General features: G+C 42.0%; 1 protein-coding gene and 1 long non-coding RNA gene across 3 annotated transcripts in view; one reads left to right on the top strand and one right to left on the bottom strand.

Annotated features, from left to right (window-relative positions):
- Window positions 1–782, bottom strand: part of LOC123504913 — a 75,782-nt gene extending 75,000 nt beyond the window's left edge. For both annotated transcript variants that reach the window (XR_006674984.1, XR_006674983.1), the window contains exon 1: window positions 559–782. This is a non-coding gene — a long non-coding RNA (uncharacterized LOC123504913). The remainder of the gene's footprint in view (window positions 1–558) is intronic.
- LOC123504912 overlaps window positions 1–18,921 on the top strand; it is a 167,157-nt gene extending 148,236 nt beyond the window's left edge. The window contains exons 12-16 of the mRNA XM_045255828.1: window positions 4,159–4,379; window positions 10,877–11,137; window positions 11,557–11,669; window positions 13,638–13,740; window positions 15,042–18,921. Of these exons, the coding sequence (XP_045111763.1) occupies window positions 4,159–4,379; window positions 10,877–11,137; window positions 11,557–11,669; window positions 13,638–13,740; window positions 15,042–15,206 (863 nt within the window). The 3' untranslated portion in view covers window positions 15,207–18,921. The remainder of the gene's footprint in view (window positions 1–4,158; window positions 4,380–10,876; window positions 11,138–11,556; window positions 11,670–13,637; window positions 13,741–15,041) is intronic.
- Window positions 18,922–19,087: the final 166 nt, after the last annotated feature.

Below are 19,087 nucleotides of genomic sequence, written 5' to 3'. Positions count from 1 at the left end.
ACTGGCCAGCTAATACTTAACATCGCGTAGTTGATACAATACAACACTTGCTACTAAGGCTCGTCTCGTATTCATCATGACAATTTTCAAAGACCACAGAGACTACTGGGCTTATTCTTAGAAGTGTTTCTCCTTTAAATAATGTAAAAATCTTATCAATCTGGCATTAGAACCGTTAAAAAGCATCTATAAATCTCGGTATATTTTCAAACTATGTGGTTCTGAAACTAGAGGGACGTAGCGCATAAGTGATTTGAAAATATGGATATACTAGACAAATATAATCCAATAAAACCTGCCATCAGATCCACCAGATTACAAAATAACACTTCCACACACATTAACCACTTAATCACTGAGATGCATTTACACCATGATCTATTAGTATAATTAGGTCATTCTATTTGTATCAGAAAGGGTCTATGGAGGTTACAAGATTTATGGCCAGTCTTTACTATCTTAATCCACACATAAGTTTCTGAAGCAGTATAAAATCGCTAAATAGTAAGCAGAATGAATATGAAAACGTGGCATGGTACTGAAAGGTCGTATACTCACCTATGCACACCAAGGTACTACAGCGAGGCACCAATGATAGACTACGTACACACTCGCCAAGTACACTTCTTAACTCATCAAAGGACGAGGAGAAGTAAGGTTTTATATAACAATGCACACACACATACACACACATATGTTCGAACACATTTGTGAACCATTTGTGTGGTATTACATGATTCAGTCCATAGCGAAACCGAGCAATGGTTCAGAAGTGTGCTCGAGCTGTGGACATGAGTAAAGACTTGTCAAGTTTCCCTGCAGAGCGTTGTGGTCCCCCGTAAAAGACCTCTATTCAGGCGTCTGCTCTTCATCACTCAACTTTACGCACGGGAAAACACCTGCAAAGTTTTCACTCCTTCTCCTCCTCCTCCTCCTCCTCCTCCTTCAGAAACATTACCGTGAATATCAAAGGAAGAAGAGAGAGAGAGAGAGAGAGAGAGAGAGAGAGAGAGAGAGAGAGAGAGAGAGAGAGAGAGAGAGAGAGAGAGAGAGAGAGAGAGAGAGAGAGAGAGAGAGAGAGAGAGAGAGAGAGAGAGAGAGAGAGAGAGAGAGAGAGAATGTACCAAATGACACCTGCCTTATAGCATCATTCAAAACTAAAAAGAAAAAAAGAAAAATATATATATGAAAAGAGAGAGAGAGAGAGAGAGAGAGAGAGAGAGAGAGAGAGAGAGAGAGAGAGAGAGAGAGAGAGAGAGAGAGAGAGAGAGAGAGAGAGAGAGAGAGAGAGAGAAACACCTACTGCAACAAAAGTCCGCCTCACCTGCTGCTAATTACCTGGACACAAAAACACCAATAAAAAACGTGCATAAGTAATAACAACTTCACACCACCGCCAATTATAGCCCACCATTTGCTCTCGTTAGGAAAAGTGAGTGCGCGTTGCTAATTACGAGGGAGTATTGGCCTGTTCTTGGCGAGGTGTTGGTGGCCAGTTAGGTTGCTGAGTACAACGAGCTCAAGCGTTCAGGAGTTCATGTGTTCCGAGTTTACCTGCGCCATTATTACGCTATTTGTTGGGGGGGGGGATGGAGGAAGAGTGTGTGTGTGTGTGTGTGTGTGTGTGTGTGTGTGTGTGTGTGTGTGTGTGTGTGTGTGTGTTTCCTTACGCCTACAATATAACAATCTGACACGTCCACATACGTAAATCTATTGTTTAAATCCGTCTTCTTTCATGTGTTTTTTTTTTTTTTTCTATTTCTCGGTACTTGGAATTGTTAAGTATGGCAGTGAAAAGGTAGGGTCAACATCTCGGCAATGCTAACCTTCCCTTCATACAGCCACGCGACCTGTCTATCTTTTTTTTTTTTTAATGTAAGAAGGAAAAATGGCCAAAACAAAAACAAACAAAACACTCCAACAGAAAGGCTCACTGAGATGCTATGTTAGTCCCCGAACATGGACAAGAAAGTTAACTAAAAAAAATGTGATAAATGTCTTCAAACCTCCCTCTTAAATTAATTCAAATCATAGTCAGATGGAAATACAGAACCAGGCAGGGAGTTCCAGAGTTTACCGGAGAAGGGGATGAGTAAATGAGAGTACTGGTTAACTCGTGCATTACAGAGTGGATACTACCTATTACTAATTACTCGCCATTCCAATTTCGACGCAAGGAAAATTACATACAGCCCGCGTTACGATAAGTCCTCTCCATAAATCCTATCTCCCTAATGTGAGCAATGGTCCCATACGTATACTCTCCCCCGAAAGAGCGACGCCAGGAAGCAGTGAGGCAGGCAGAGATCTTTAGGAGTTATTTGAGGTTATAACTTAGAGGGGCGGAAACACGGAGATGAGAAACGGTTTAATGTTATAAATTCATCCTATCACCCTCATCCGTCACAGAAATACATTGGATTATCCGCTAATTTCAGGTTAAGGGTCCCTTCACTGGCGTTTAAGATGCATTTTTATTTCAACATTATTCTCTCTCTCTCTCTCTCTCTCTCTCTCTCTCTCTCTCTCTCTCTCTCTCTCTCTCTCTCTCTCTCTCTCTCTCTCTCTCTCTTCGGTAGAATCTCACTTTAGCCTAGTTTCTTTCAATAGGGACAGTGGTGGCTGGTGGCACGCCATGGCACATGTGAATGAGTTACATTTGAAAGAAGTCGGTATTGTAATTGATTGGAATATGACGTTGCAGAGAGAGAGAGAGAGAGAGAGAGAGAGAGAGAGAGAGAGAGAGAGAGAGAGAGAGAGAGAGAGAGAGGCGGGAAGGGGGCTGGGAGATGGAGGCTCTGAGTTAAATGTGAGTTAATTGAGGGAGAACGGATGAAAGATTGAGCGGATAAAGCGCAACCCGTGACTTTTCCGACAGAGTAAATTTATTATGAGAAAAATAATAAAAGAATAAGATAAATCCTAAAAGTATGCGTAAAGGATAGGTAATGTGACTTGAGTTCCTTCATTTTTGTAACTGAAATTATAATGTAAGAGACGGGGAACTGCCTTAGGTAAAGTAAAGAAAGGAAACTTAAATGATTGGGACTTCTATTTTCCATTCAAACCAAGATATCAACTCCTTCAACACTAGGACACGTTTTTACCTTATGATTTGTGTACGATTAGATCATTTTATTGACATCAGAAAGAATCCATGGAGGTCAGAAGATTGATGACCAGAATCCTCACAATTGAAAATCCCCCACATGAGTTTCTGAAGGTGTATAAAATCACCAAATAGTAAGCAGAATGAATATGGAAACGCGTCATGGTACTGAAGGGGTTAAACTATCAGTATCCGTATCACGCAGCAGATTTGAGAAAACTACCAAGAAATACAGAGGCGATGCTGATCTTAATAACTTTTGAAAATTGATAAATAAATGAATGAAATAAAAAAAAAAAAGCCGTGCTAAAAAATCGAGCACCTTGTCTGTAAAAAGTTAATAACAAAACACCTGTTATCAGCTGCATGGTCCTCGCTTATGTGATGCTACGTTCTGAATTACCATGTACGGTACTTCATCCATCTGTGCACTTATACAATACACCATATACTCAAGTTTCATTCTACGTGTACCATTACTAATCCACTACCTTTCTTTTTTTTTCTTTTTTTGCACTCAAAGTAACAGTTAACTATATGGAATTCGGATATCGTCAGTAATCACTCTGCTACCAACTGTGCCTATATTAGGGAATGAAAAACAATGGAAAAAAATTACTTTGTGGCGTCCAATAAAATTATAAAACTACCTTGTGCAGAGCAGTCTCCGTAATATAATTTTAAAACTACCCTTTGTAATGTTAATCCTTAAGCTACCCTTTGTGGCGTCCTTTAAACTTGAAAACTATCTTGTACTCTTTATTTATGTAAGAGGGAAAAGCCGGCCAAGAGCAATAAAAAAAAAATATCCCGCTTAGTTGTTAGCCCCATTGCAGGTCTGACAGAGTTAGCCAAAAGACTGGGACAAATGTCTTGAAACCTCGCTCTTAAATTAAGTCAAGTCATAGGAGGTTGTAGATATAGAAGCAACCAGGGAGTTCCAGAGTTTGCCAGAGAAAAGAATGAAAGATTGAAAGTACTGGTTAACTCTTGCATTAGAGAGTTGGACAGAGTGTTAATCCTAAAACTGCTCTTGGCTTTTCCTACAGACTGCATGCTGGCTGCGGTGGGCAAGCCAGTCTACCACCGCCACACTGACTCCATCTACGGATCCTGGATGCGCGACCCACACCCACCAGATCCCCAGCAGGAGCCTAAGTTCTGGACTACCGACCCTGCCGACCCGATGCGCCTCTTCGAATTCGCTGACAAGAACCGCTACAGAAAGAACCAGGCCAGCAAGAACTACAGCCTGCCAGTGCCTTTCGTGGTGAGCTACAGTCACTTCTTTCGCTTCTTTCCCTGCCTTCGTGTGTGTGTGTGTGTGTGTGTGTGTGTGTGTGTGTGTGTGTGTGTGTGTGTGTGTGTGTGTGTGTGTGTGTGTGTGTGTGTGTGTGTGTGTTTACCAATATCATTCCTTTCATGCTAATATGCCTTTTGTTTGTCATCTCTCTCTCTCTCTCTCTCTCTCTCTCTCTCTCTCTCTCTCTCTCTCTCTCTCTCTCTCTATTTAGCCGCAATGCATTTCTTCTGTTTGTCTAGACGTCTTGTATCCTCGAATATGTTTACTTGATTTGATGTGTCTTTCAAGCCTCTCTCTCTCTCTCTCTCTCTCTCTCTCTCTCTCTCTCTCTCTCTCTCTCTCTCTCTCTCTCTCTCTCTCTCTCTCTCTCGACGTCTGCACTTTTATACATTTCCTCCTCCTCACGATATGTCAGAGAGAGAGAGAGAGAGAGAGAGAGAGAGAGAGAGAGAGAGAGAGAGAGAGAGAGAGAGAGAGAGAGAGAGAGAGAGAGAATGGTGGCATCAGGGAAGAACCACAAGTACGAGCCGGTGTCTGAAGCAGCTGACGCCATTTCGGGAGGAGGAGGAGGAGGAGGAGGAGGAGGAGGAGGAGGAGGAGGAGGAGGAGGAGGAGGAGGAGGAGGAGGAGGAGGAGGAGGAGGACTGAGATGGAAGAGAGAAATAAAAGAGGAAGGAAGATTAATGAAACTAAAAGAAAGAATTAATAGACAAAATGATTGACAGAAAGTATGAAAAGAATAAATTAATGAAAAAAAGGAAACTGACATTACAGGAAATTGAATATTTTGGAATTTAAACGCACTGAAAGAAAAAGAAAAAAAATGAAAGAAAACGAAAAAAAATTAAGTCGATTTTCTTTCTCATCCAATTACTTTGATTTTTTTCCCAATTCAATTTTTTTTTCTATTCAATGAAGAAAAAATAGTGTACCTGATTCATTTTTTTTATCATATTCCTCCTTTTTTTTCACTCCTGCCACTTTCTCTACCTTGGCAGAAAAAAAAAGAAGAGAACATGTAGTTATTTTTTCTTCTACAAGTTACTCGTTTCTCTTCTTTCAAACTTCTCTCTCTCTCTCTCTCTCTCTCTCTCTCTCTCTCTCTCTCTCTCTCTCTCTTTTATCTCTTCATTTTTTTTTCTCTCTTCCTCACTCTTGCAACTTTCTTCCACTCATTTCCAAACTTACTTTCTTCTACTCTCCCAACATTTTCTCTCTCACTCTCCTTCTTTTCTTCCATTTATCTTCCTTCAGTTTCAACCCTTTGTCCACTTTCCCACTCTTCTCCCTCACTTTCATTCTTCTTACGTACTGATCTCTTAATTTACTCTCCTTTCTTTTATTCTCCTATCTACTCTCTCATTCGTTCTTTCTTCTGATTTTCTTCTAAACTATTCTTTCATTCTCACACTCTCACTCACTCTATCGTTGCTTTCTTCCACTGATTTGATTTGATTTTTCTACTTTCTCAATCCATCGGTCACACACACACACACACACACACACACACACACACACACACTCTCTCTCTCTCTCTCTCTCTCTCTCTCTCTCTCTCTCTCTCTCTCTCTCTCTCTCTCTCTTCCACATATTTTTTTTTTTAACTTGTTCCTCTCTTTTAGTTTTTCTTTATTCTTTTCTCCTTACTTTTTTTTTTTTTTTTTCGTTCCTAACTTCCGCCGATTTCCACACGTGTTCTTTCTTTTACTTTCCTGTCATTTCCTCCCTCCGCCGCATCCCCCCGCGCCTCAATCACTTCAAAGTTGTCCGCTTCACTACACTCTCCAGACGACGCGACACTCACAGCATCTGAAAATCCCTAATATTCTCTCTCTCTCTCTCTCTCTCTCTCTCTCTCTCTCTCTCTCTCTCTCTCTCTCTCTCTCTCTCTGGCCAAACAGTTTAAATCAACTTTGAAATCTGTGTGGCAAGTCATAAGAAAACTAAAACGTTTCTCCTGCGAAAGGAATGAGGCGAGGCGAGCAAAAACGTTTTCTTTTTTTTTTTTCTTACTTATCTTTTTCTTTCCCTCTCTGGAGCTTCCCAATAACCTTGAGGAGGTCGGGGGAGAGAAAGTTAGGCGCCACCAACCCCCCCCCTTCTTTCTTTCTTAACTTTTCTGCCTTTTTATATTACCTTTCTGTAAGCAAAAACCCTATGAAAGGTGTTCTCTTCTCTCTCTCTCTCTCTCTCTCTCTCTCTCTCTCTCTCTCTCTCTCTCTCTCTCATCTGGTAGTATAGTCTTTCTCTCCAGCGGACTCTCTCCCCTCTCCCATCTCGCTCCCCTCTTACATCATTTTCCTCTTCACTGTTCTCCTCCCAGCCATCACTTCTCACCACCATGGCGCCCTAAGATAGTGTTATAGAAGCGACAAAACCAATAATTCAGTCAGCCGGTATGTCATTCCCTAAAATGTAACCCCCTGTGAAATACAAATTAGATAAGGAAGTGATTTACTTTATAAACATGTTCTATTATTGACAACTGGATAAGCCACAATAAACAGATAGAGAAGAAGGAAGTTTCAGTATATTTGCAATTAAAATTCACCGTTTTAAAAGCACAGTGAATAAAGGAAGAGATGGAGACAGATACGACAACACACACTTACGTACCTGAAATCCCGCATACATACTGCAACTACGTAAATGAATCACATACTCCGACCTATCCACCCATCCACCCACACGCATGGCTACCGTTGTTACCTGCAAAGCTCATATCCTGGCAGGAACAGCAAAGCAGCGCACATCCTAACCAGCTCCTCATTCACACTAAGCGTCATACTCTGAAACACTCCAGCGCCTCACCTTCACTACATTCACTAGGTTCTACAGATAAAGTTCTCTGATTTTCAACGTCTTTTTTATGGTTCTGATGACAGGTTAACAAAATTTATACATTATCAAGAGAGAAGTACTCTTGAAAATGTGGCTAATTTCTTCTGTGGCCTTAGAAGATAGTCGTGGTGAGAGAGCAAAGCATTTCGGATTAAGGACCTAAATGCAGCAACGAGGAAGATACGAGTACTTCCCTGCCACACGTGCTGGACTAACACAGCAGAACAAAGAGAATGGGTGGGAGGGTTTGCCTATGCTAACCAACTTGAAGCGACAAACCCTGCACACCCAAATCCGTATTGCGAATCCCTTTGCTCTCTCATCAAGACTGTTTTCAAGGGCCACAGAGATGATCAACCGAGTTCTCAAGAGTTTTTCGCCTGTTAATAGTGTAGAGGTCTTATTAATTTGTCACTAAGAACGTAAAAAACAAAAAAAATATCAAAGACAAATCATGTAATTTCAACTAAAGGCTTTTGAAATTAGTCTGGCAGCAGCACAGAAGCGTTTCAGAAGCCCTTTCATTACTCTCCCTCAACCAGTAAAAAATCAGGTGTGCGTTTATGCTAGAATTTCGAACAAGAAAAAACACTATCCACAAAAGAAAAAGATGAGTAGTTCAAATTTCTCAGTTCCTGTACTTTTAGTTTTGCTCATTGGTCTTATCTGGAGTCACTCAAGAAGAATAAAGTGAATCAGACTCTCATTATCAGTCGCAGAATAAAAACAAGTTGAAGACTGCCAGAGAACAAGAAGCCTTGCAGTACTGAAGCAAATAACGCACTACAAACACTGAGCAAACAGGCGGTGAGAGTGAATGTGAAGCTTACGGAGGCCACGGGAACACATGAAGCCTCGCAGTGGTGAAGCAAGTAACACAATGGAAGAGCTGAAGAAAGAGACAATGCGAGTGAATGTGACGCCTCTTTTTTTTCCTTTACTGTTGTGTTTGGACGTGTCCGGTGTTGTCAAAGAACTTGAATGATGGAAACGTGTGCTTAATGAACAAGTGGTGGGCAGTCTGACTAAACCCAATGTCTCCTGCAGCTTCAGTGCGTCTAACAGTTTATGTCCTGCCACGGCTACTGAAAGTGAAAAGGATTTGCTTGAATTTCATTGGTAGTTCTATCCAACAGAGGCTTACTTTTCTATTACATAAACTCCACCCACGATGATTCCTCATCCAATGTAGTTTTCAATATTCATAAATTTTTCTAACTTAAACTATCCTGACACAACCAAGTCTAGCCTAACATAAGACGACCTAGCTTTTTCTGAGAATGGTCGTTATTCTTTTATCTTATTTTCTTCTCTCTCTCTCTCTCTCTCTCTCTCTCTCTCTCTCTCTCTCTCTCTCTCTCTCTCTCTCTCTCTCTCTCTCTAGGTGTAATATTTCCGAGAAAATATTTACCTTGAAAGAATATTACAAGTTTGTCACGGTTATCAGCCACGCCATGCGAAGGCAGACTACACACACACACACACACACACACACACACACACACACACACACACACACACACCCGGTAGCTCAGTGGTTAAAGCGCTGGCTTCACAAGCCAGATGACCGGGGTTCGATTCCCCGGCCGGGTGGAGATATTTGGGTGTGTCTCCTTTGACGTGTAGCCCCTGTTCACCTAGCAGTAAGTAGGTACGGGATGTAAATCGAGGAGTCGTGACTTTGTTGTCCCGGTGTGTGGTGTGTGCCTGGTCTCAGGCCTATCCGAAGATCGGAAATAATGAGCTCTGAGTTCGTTCCGTAGGGTAACGTCTGGCTGTCTCGTCAGAGACTGCAGCAGATCAAACAGTGAATTACACACACACACACACACACACACACACACACACACACAGTTACGTGTATAACATCCATTCAGCCTTTCCCCGCAGCACTGTGGCACTCCATCCAATTACTCCCCGACAGGCTGCACGAACGGGATGTAAATCCTCACCTCAACTGTCATATCGTTGTTCTTTCACCTGGGAGCCTCCTACTGGGCTTGTCTCGCTGGTGTAACAGAGAGGAAAGTTATCGTGGCTCTCGAGGTGTGTGGAGAGAGAGAGAGAGAGAGAGAGAGAGAGAGAGAGAGAGAGAGAGAGAGAGAGAGAGAGAGAGAGAGAGAGAGAGAGAGAGAGATGTACCAAATGACACCTGCCTTATAGTATCATTCTTCACGCTTACCTACCTTGCTAACTATATTTGAACACTCGTTTTATCTTCCATCGAGTATTTCATTACCCCGTCTTTCTGTCTTGGTAAAGCTGCAGCTTGTAGTAAAAACTTTAACTATTCTACCTTATGATTCAGCTTCCATATCACCCTTCATAACTTATTATCTATCCTTACTTTAAAAGATGTAACGGTAAAACACACACACACACACACACACACACAATTGGATAAGTGTATATATGGAGACGGGGCCACACGAGCGTAAAGCCCAGGCCCTGTAAAACTGCAACTAGGTAAATACAACTAGGTAAATACACACACACACACACACACACACACACACACACACACACACACACACACACACACACACACACACACACACCGAGTAGTGTAGTGGTTAGCACACTCGGCTCACAATCGAGAAGGTCCAGGTTTGAGTCCCTGACGCGACGAGGCAAATGGGCGATCCTCTTAATGTGTAGCCCCTGCTCACCTAGCAGCAAGTAGGTACGGGATGTAATTTGTGGGATTGTGGAGTGTGGTGTGGTCTCAGTCCTATCCGATGATCGGTTTATGAGCTCTGACTTTCTCTCAGTAATAGGGAAGGCTGGCTGGGTGACCAGCAGGCAATCGTGAATACAATACACAGCGGCAGGGTGGCAAGATGAGTGGCAACGTGTATCCCAGGCTACCACTTGAGGCGACACGCGGCACCACATTCTAGTTACTGAGACAACGGTGACAAACACACCATGGAGATCAAGAGCACCTGTGACCTTGCCAGTTAATTAAGAGTCCATGGTTCTTATTAGCACCGGAAACACAATGGTCACACCTGTTACCTCAGTGGCAATACCCACACACATTGATCTGCCAACACTCGCCCACCGGCTAAAAAAAAAAAAAAAAAAAAGGACTGGCTGGCATTATTTCATTCAGAAGTCGAGAAATACGTATCAAAGTAACAGAACACCAGGAAATCATAGTTTTTACATAGCATGAGCGGAAAATTAATGAAGCTGTCAAATGAATTAATTGCTTCTCAGATTGATATTCTCGAGTGAGATCTGACATTTCAACTCATAGAAATTAAACTCACTATTGGCCGGGATGTGATACAATGTACTCGCTGAGGTACATGTTAAAAATTTATTTCCAAGTAAGAATGTGTCACTACTCACCGACCTACCGGCCCGTACTCTGAAACGCAAAGCTCCCTCACCACGACTATTTTCAAAAGCCACAAGAATGATTAGTCAGGTTCCCAAGTGAGTTTCTCCTATAATTAATGTAAAAATCCTGTTAATCTATCCCTAGAACTGTAAAAACGTTCTTGAAAACCCGTGTAACCTTATCCAGAGTGTTTTAAAAGTAATAGTGAAGATGCGGCGCATGTGTTTAAGAATACAATCTTTACTCACGCCCTTTCTTATCTTCCCCCCAACAGGGCAACTCGCACGTGGTGTACAACGGCTCCTTCTACTACCACCAAAAGGACCACCAGAAGATCATACGCTTCAACCTGCTAACTGGCACCAACTCCTCCGTGCCAGTGCCCGAGGTGGCGACGGAAGGCCAGAATTTCCTGTACCGCGTCAGCATGGACTATATCGACTTCAACACTGACGATAACGGGCTGTGGGCGATCTACGGGCTGCCAGTGAACAACAACACAGTGGTGATGAAACTTGATCCCTGGTCCCTCAAGGTTGGTGAAGTGTGGTACGCAATACACGATGTCCTTCACTACTACTACGATTACTCTCTCTCTCTCTCTCTCTCTCTCTCTCTCTCTCTCTCTCTCTCTGGCCGTGGTACAATATGAAGCAATTAAACTGTCCCACGCAACGCACACAAATCATCTCCGTCGATACAATACACACACGTTCACAACGCACATACGGACGAGCCTTGTGGGCTTCCCTATAATGATAATATTGATAGCGGACAAGCCACTTCCCATAAACTATCATAATATGTCACTGGCACAAGGTTATCCTCCTCCCCTACACACACACACACACACACACACACACACACACACACACACACACACACACACACACACACACACACACACACACACACACACACACACACTAACACTCCCTATCTCTCTTTTTGCAGGTGGAGTACAGTTGGAACATTCCCCTGAGCCACAAGAAGTTCGGTGACCTCTTCATCACGTGCGGGGTTCTGTACGCCATCGACAGCGCCACGGAGAGAGACACGAAGATCAGGTAAGAGGGGGAGAGAGAGAGAGGCTGTGCGGGGCTGGGGACTGCTTGAGGTTAAATTAAAAAGAATGGGCCGAGCGCACGGTGAGAGAAAGTTAACTCGCAAATAGGGTTAAGTGGAACTGGTTTACTTTGTCCTCTAAACCACCAGTGTAGTCTATAAAATATAATAATCATAATGGATGAATAAAATACGCCTACGTCAAAAAAAAATATATAAACAAATCGAATGAGAGGGGAAATCACGCAGCCTTGATATATATATATATATCTATTACAAGTAGAATACAACTGAAATTGCGCGTGAAAGTCGTGCTGAAGTGTCCACGCCAGAGGCCGCACGTGACCCGCCGCACGATGAGGCCCCTGCGTGAATCACAACCAGTGGCCGCGGTCGATTCCTCCACGAGGCCTAATAATAGCCGGGCCGCCTCATCCTAGGCACGGGGGCGGTCCACAAGGAGGTCTCGTAATTCACAGAAGACAAATTAAGAGTCAAGGGGAGGCACAAACCTACCAATAAGGAGTCTGAACCTCTACATCCTCCCGTGCCTGGTCCAACAAACAAAAGACTATCACAAAGCGCACCTCTACTCTAAAACGAAAAAAAAAAATGTGGTGTCTCGTTAATAAAGACAAAGCATTAATTAAGAGGCGGTACACGGCACAGCAAGCCGCCACACGCCCGCCACCGGGCACGACAATGCTGCAATTACCGGTGCTTCGTTCCGCGGCCAATCAGATAACACAACACGCCTCTGCCCGATGCCCTGCCTGGCGCTGACACTCGATGGGCAGGTAATTACGTAGAATGTACAGGTAGGCCAACACATCGCTTTAGGCAGACATACTCACCTGCTGGGATGAATTTTTATAAACTCACCTTATGTGATATATATTTCCCTCTACTCCGTTATCGCCTGGCGTAACCTGACAGGTATTCGTGTTATTAAATACATAGCGTACAGACACACACACACTTGCCTGGGCTTCTCCATGTAAACACTTGCAATAAATTCATCACTAAAGTTTACGTTTTACTGATTTTTCTTTTATTTGGAGCGATAGATTAATTCTGCTCGCTTGTTTATTATATGAAAACCTTTTGTGAAGAAGGTATAAGTCATATGTAAATTAAAAAGATACGACTTTGAGATACATTCCCTGCAAAGGATAATTTCCTAGAGCAACAAACATGTTTCCCTTCACTCTATTTCATCACTTTCTTATATCCCAAAAAAGTTCATTCACTTAAACTTTTTCTAAATTACTCCGTTTATATAAAAAAAAAAATGTCGCACCCAAGCTTTGAAAGATACGTGAATTTGAACTATGGTGTAGTTCACACACCTCAGGCGTTTTACAAAATATTCACAGTCTGGATGCAGAACTCCCTGTCTGCTTATGTATTTCCATTTTCCTACGACTTGACTTCTTTTTAAGAGAGAAGTTTCAAGACATTTGTCCCAAACTTTTGGTTAACTCTACTAATCTTTTAGGGAACTGGCAATTCAAGTGGGCTTTTTTTTTTTGCTTGCTGCCCTTGGCCAGCTTCTCCTCTTGCATAAGAAAAAAAAAACATTAGATTATTAGTATTTTTCGTCCTTTGCTCCTCAAAAAAACTAACAGCCACATTCCCGATCATCTTAATGTAACATCTGCAACCTGGATTCAGACAAAACTATTCATAGCTCTCCTCCTTTTCTTATTAAGCTCTTTCTATAAACATAAAAATCAAATCCCCCGTGCTATCTACAGTTCTACCCAAACAGGGATTTAAGGTAACCCAAGCTTCCCTCCATCAAAAATTCGTAAAAGCATTGTTATATACAGCTCTATATGTTTCTATACAAATCCAGACTGTTCATATTCAATGTTTGGTCCCACACTTATTATTTAATGCATGCAACCTTCATAAAAATAACACTAGAAACAGCCACCTTATCCCTTATCATCATCCTTCCCCGCCAGATTTGCCTTTGACCTGTATCGCAAGAGGCTACTAGATGTGGACCTGCCCTTCAACAACCCCTTCAGGATGACCACCATGCTCGGCTACAACTTTGACACCAAGGTAGGAAACAGGATTTGGTTGAGCAAATGCTGGAAGAATAATAGTGTAGCTTCACGCATGTTTTGTCTCTATCTCTCTCTCTCTCTCTCTCTCTCTCTCTACACCACGACCATTTTCAGAGGTAGCAGAAGTGACTGACTAGTTCTCAGGGTTTTTTTTTTTTTTTCTTTCTTTCCACATTATAAAAGTAGAACTGTAAAAAATAATCCTGAAAACCTGTGTAACTTCAACAATGTAAAGCCTTTCGAAAGTAGCCGGGTACAGTGTAGTAGTATTTTAGAATATGGTGTAGATCAGCTGAGACTGACGGAATGAAATTATGGGGCATGTCACAGTAGCTTTTATTTACTGCATATATTGTTGTTAAGACCGGACAGTAGGTTTGTAGGATGATATGAATGGAAAGCATCTTGGTGGTGTTTCACTGGGATTTAGAGAATATGGATGAAGTTATACTACTACATTATGAGGCTGTGAAATATAGGTAAGTGTTGCTGATATAGTTAGGAGGAAGAAATAAAGCCGGTGAATGAAGGTTAAAACGAGTAGGGTATAGTATAGGTTGGTACTTTTCGATCCCTTAATTAAATCACACGCAACCTGTCTCTTTCCCGATAGAGTACTACTTCCACCATTGTCACTACACTTCCGAACTCACACACCTTCATCCATAGTACGCTTATTACCACACCTTCAGCTACCAAAAACCAATTAGTACGCCCGTTCTTTAAACCCCTTCAGTACTGGGATCAAATTTTACCTTGAGATTTGTGTATGATTAGACCACTTTATTTACATTAGGAAGGGTTTATGGAGGTCAAAAGATTAATGGCCAGAGTCTTCATTATTTCTATCCTTACATTAGTTCCTGGAGCTGTATAAAATCACCAAATAGTAACCAGAATGAATATGGAAACGCGTCATTGTACTGAAAAGTGGTTAAGATTATTTGCTTCCACAGCTGACATATTTCCTTCACTTATAGCCCACTCCATCTCACGCACACAAATCTTTCTTCCCATTTCATCCAAGCATCATCTTTTTCAGAAAATTACAAAGGAAGGGAAACAGCAGCAAGTCCTCACATCCTTCCTACTATGGGTTTTAGAGGGTGTGTTACATCGTTACTCGGCCACAGTGACGAAAATTGCTTGCATGTCTAAAGCAACCTCTGTTAAAGTTCGATTTCAATTCACCCGATTCTACTAGAGATTTTATCCAAAAACTATATAACATGGCCACTGAAACCCAAATTATACTACTTGATGACACCGCTCACCACTCTCCCTTCACTGTTACAGGAGATCTATTCGTGGGACAACGGCAATCAACTCACTTACCCCGTGAAGGTGATCGACATAGGCTACAACACCCCGGAAGAGGACCGTGGCGCAGTGGACCCCAACCAGCACTTCCCAACTGCAGGAGACGTGCACATCGACCCTCTCTCCTCCAGGTTTAGCTAGCAGGAGGCCGGACCCGCGCCCCTCCTCACGTGATCCTCTCTGACGAGCTCTGTAGTGACCTTGCTCTCAGACTTTATACTCCAACCCGCCTAGACGACCATCACCACACCTATCACTGTTAAAAGGAGTTTCTGTCATTGGTTTTCAGTCTCCGAGGAGGGACGTGCACTATGTTGACATATAATGATGAACTCTCGCCTCACATTGTCTACGATGTTTAGAACGTGTGCCAGTGTTGGTACATGGAGTTTCTACCCTAATCATGTCGTCAGCGACTAACCAACCACGACTTTCGAAGCTGTAACAGTCTCTTCACCTTCAGACTCCTCCCTCTTAAGTTTTTATTTTATTTTTTTTTTAATTCATTTATGTCACTGTTTATTTTAGGAGCTACTCGTACAGAAGCTCCAACCCTACTCGCCTCCCGACGCACGTGACTAACGGATGTATGTAGAGAAAGGTGAAGCTACAAGAAGAGGGATGGAGTTTATATAAAATTCATCTGAACAGATACACGTGACGCTCCTCATCAAGTCAGGACAGAACTAACTGGAAGATCTAATGACTCACTCGCCTTATAAGTCAGAAAAGAAGATACCCTAGCCTTACTAATGACTTCAAAGTTATCAATTATGACACTCATTTCTTGCTACTGACACTGAACTATTTGTCGAGCAGTAGTAAAGAGTTAATCCTTTGACTACAATCGCTTTCCCGCAAGTTTAATAAAAAGGCTGTTGTAATGTTCAGAATATAATTACAAAAAGCACCATAGTCACCTTAAGTACCATGTAGATTGGACCCTTTCAAGCCTTTCTGGTCCGTAAAATTATCTACAATGACTCAAACAAAATAGCAAGAGCTACATTGCCATTAGCAGTCAAAGCCGCCGTGGTACAGTGGAACCATGCGTGCTTTGGGATCCTAGAGGTCTCCAAGCGCACGGGTTCGAATCCTGTCCACAGTCTGTGTGTAGGTTGGGCTTCCTCACTCGGGGCAAGGGTTTCCTAGCGGGTGGGCTTTAAGATAGGAGGTACCCTAAAAAGTATCCCCTTTAGCCCATAAATTCCCGTGAAAAGCCCACATGGTATGTAAAAAAAAAAAAAGGCTTATTATTCTTTGCGAGAAATGCCGTTGTTCAGTATATAGTCTTTTTTTTCTTTTTGGGCGGGATGTGAGGGGGTGTAGGAGTTGGCCAGACTGAACCTTCCTCTGGCTTAAATAACTGGTAAACCCCGACTGGACAACTGCCTCACAGAAAATGTATGTACACGACGAAGGGGTGACTATTGCAGGACTACCAGCACCAGCACCATCACGAGCTTCAGCCCTACCCCACCAACTTTATTTTTTTATTTATTTATTTATTTATTTTTTTTTTTACCGCCAGGATAGCTACCTACAGCGGAAGAAAAGATATCGCAACTAGAAATTAACTCAAAACGTTAGTCTAAAGAATCATAGTGAGCCAACCCTTTATTATCTTCTTTTTACAACGACAGAACAAGAAGGTGGAAGTTACAAGAAGAGGGATGAAGTTTAAATAGAATTCATCTGACATTCAAAACATGTACTAAAAAACTATCAGCATGAAAAGCTAACCTACCTGATGTCCCGCCTCGTTACCTGGGAAAGTTGTGCATGTGCCAGAGAAGAACAACTGCGCCGCGTATGGAGAAGCAATAGCAAATAATTACCCACTGGACGCGTTACATTATAAAATGGTATCATGTAATATTTCATCTTTATAAGTACGAATGAAAAAACGTTTTGTGTGTGACTTTCTGACTGTACAACATCTCAGTTTTGAAAGAAAGTGCCCTCAAGAATCCTTGCCCAGGTGTCACACGAGTCCATCACACCATATACAGTACGACACAACACTGAACAATACAAAGTCCTGTACAATGGAAAGGGTTCACGTCCTGGTCCTAGGAAGGTACAGCGTTTTGCAGACCACGTCCCTGTACTGAAGTTCGTTCAAAGCCACCGCGAAATATTTCTTCACTAATTTTTGTGAAAACAAATAAATAAACAAAAGAACACCGTATATGGAAAATCAGCCAGAATTACATTATAAACTGAAAAAAAAAATGCATTTCGAATTCTGAAGACACTACTTGTAATACTCAATATAAGAATTTCGTTATTTCCTGAGTTTCCTGCGGCGTTCTCATATCTAATTAAAAGAAAGATGTAACGTATTTATCTCTCATGAGACGTGCAGCACATCCATGAATACAATACAAGACAAAAAAAAATCGTGTTTTTCAAAGTTAATCCATTCTATATAAGTGACAGAACTGAAAACAGGAAGAGAGACGAAGGTGATTAGGGAGACAGACAACAGAGGTCTGATGAAGCAGTCACAGTTACCCCAAAAGTGTAGTGAAAGCCACCTGTGTGTAGAGCGCAACTTTTACCCACACTGTACACTTAAGGCTCGCTTCAAAATCAGGTAAATAAAAACAATAAATTATAAAGCGACCAGAGGGACTACATCAGTAAACAAACCCGGGCCGGTGTTATCGCGTTGATATGCAAATTATAGAAGGAAGAAATGTTACCCCGGTCTTGTTAACAATACAAACGATGCAAACCTTTCATTACGCCGCGTCTGGTCTCCAACAGGTGCTGGATTTATGGAGACCTACTGCACCGCCTCTTGCACCACCCCTCCAGAATGTTATCAACTTTGAGGCGACGGTCAGCGCTGCCCGCTACACCTCTCTGATTGGAACTGTGATTTGACGCGCTCTCTCTCACACACACACACACACACACACACACACACACACACACACACACACACACACACACACACACACACACACACACACAACTTCAAAGTACCGGTGTGATATCTATGAGTAACGAAAGATGTAGATATCGAACAATATTACGTATACATGTTCTAGAAACGTTAGCAATATATCTAAAGTTACAGTTCTGTGCTAGGGAGTAATGAGCGTATGACTAATTCACGAAACATTTCCTACTCACAGACAGCAGCCACATTAGATAGGGTAAGACAACATAAAGCAGAGTGATAGCTTTAATTAGAACCATGAGAAAAAAACAAAAAAAATAGGTTAAAATCAAATACACAAAGAAATTATGTCCTTCACAGCGCCCTCACCCCCTCCCACCACTAAACACTTCCTCTCCTCCACCGCCATATCTCAGGAAAGCCGTTAATAATCCTATGACACCGTAACTGTAACACAATGTACTAATCACTCGGGATTTTCATGTTTCTACTTTCTGACACAAGATCGTATTCTCAAACGTCTCGGTGGCTTGTCTCGACTTCTTTCAGGATTATATTGGAAGTTATTGCGGTGTTTTCAATTCAAATAAATTCAATTCCATATTCACAGCAGGCATAGTATTCACTTATACCAAAGTTGAAAACGTAATTAGTAGAAATGCAACTTATTATTGGCTCAGGTATTCGAGTTGGCCATGTACTTCATTACTGGCTAACTATAACTTCCTTTTGTGACTCGGGTTCTGCATCACCAATGAAATAAAAAAAAAATTTAAAAAAAGACACGGGAAGCCAAAAAACAATCATCCCTGTGATCTTTGAAAAACAGTTCTCTTGATCCAAAGCTTTAAAGTAATGATATAGGTCTACATGTTCTTCACCAGCCACTCTGTTTGTTGGTACATTAATGAGCACACATACAATATTTCAAGCATTACTACATTATTTTACCTCTCTAATTCAAATCCATCACAACAATATGGCCACGTGACGCCATTAGCACACAAATAGTAAAGAGAAAAGCTACACAGACACACGGACATGCATACATTCACTTCCTGCAACACACACACACACACACACACACACACACACACACACACACACACAC

This window comes from Portunus trituberculatus, chromosome 17 (genome assembly GCF_017591435.1).
Source record: "Portunus trituberculatus isolate SZX2019 chromosome 17, ASM1759143v1, whole genome shotgun sequence".
NCBI classification, from domain to species: Eukaryota; Metazoa; Arthropoda; class Malacostraca; order Decapoda; family Portunidae; genus Portunus; species Portunus trituberculatus.
This window is presented reverse-complemented; position numbering and strand designations above follow the sequence as displayed.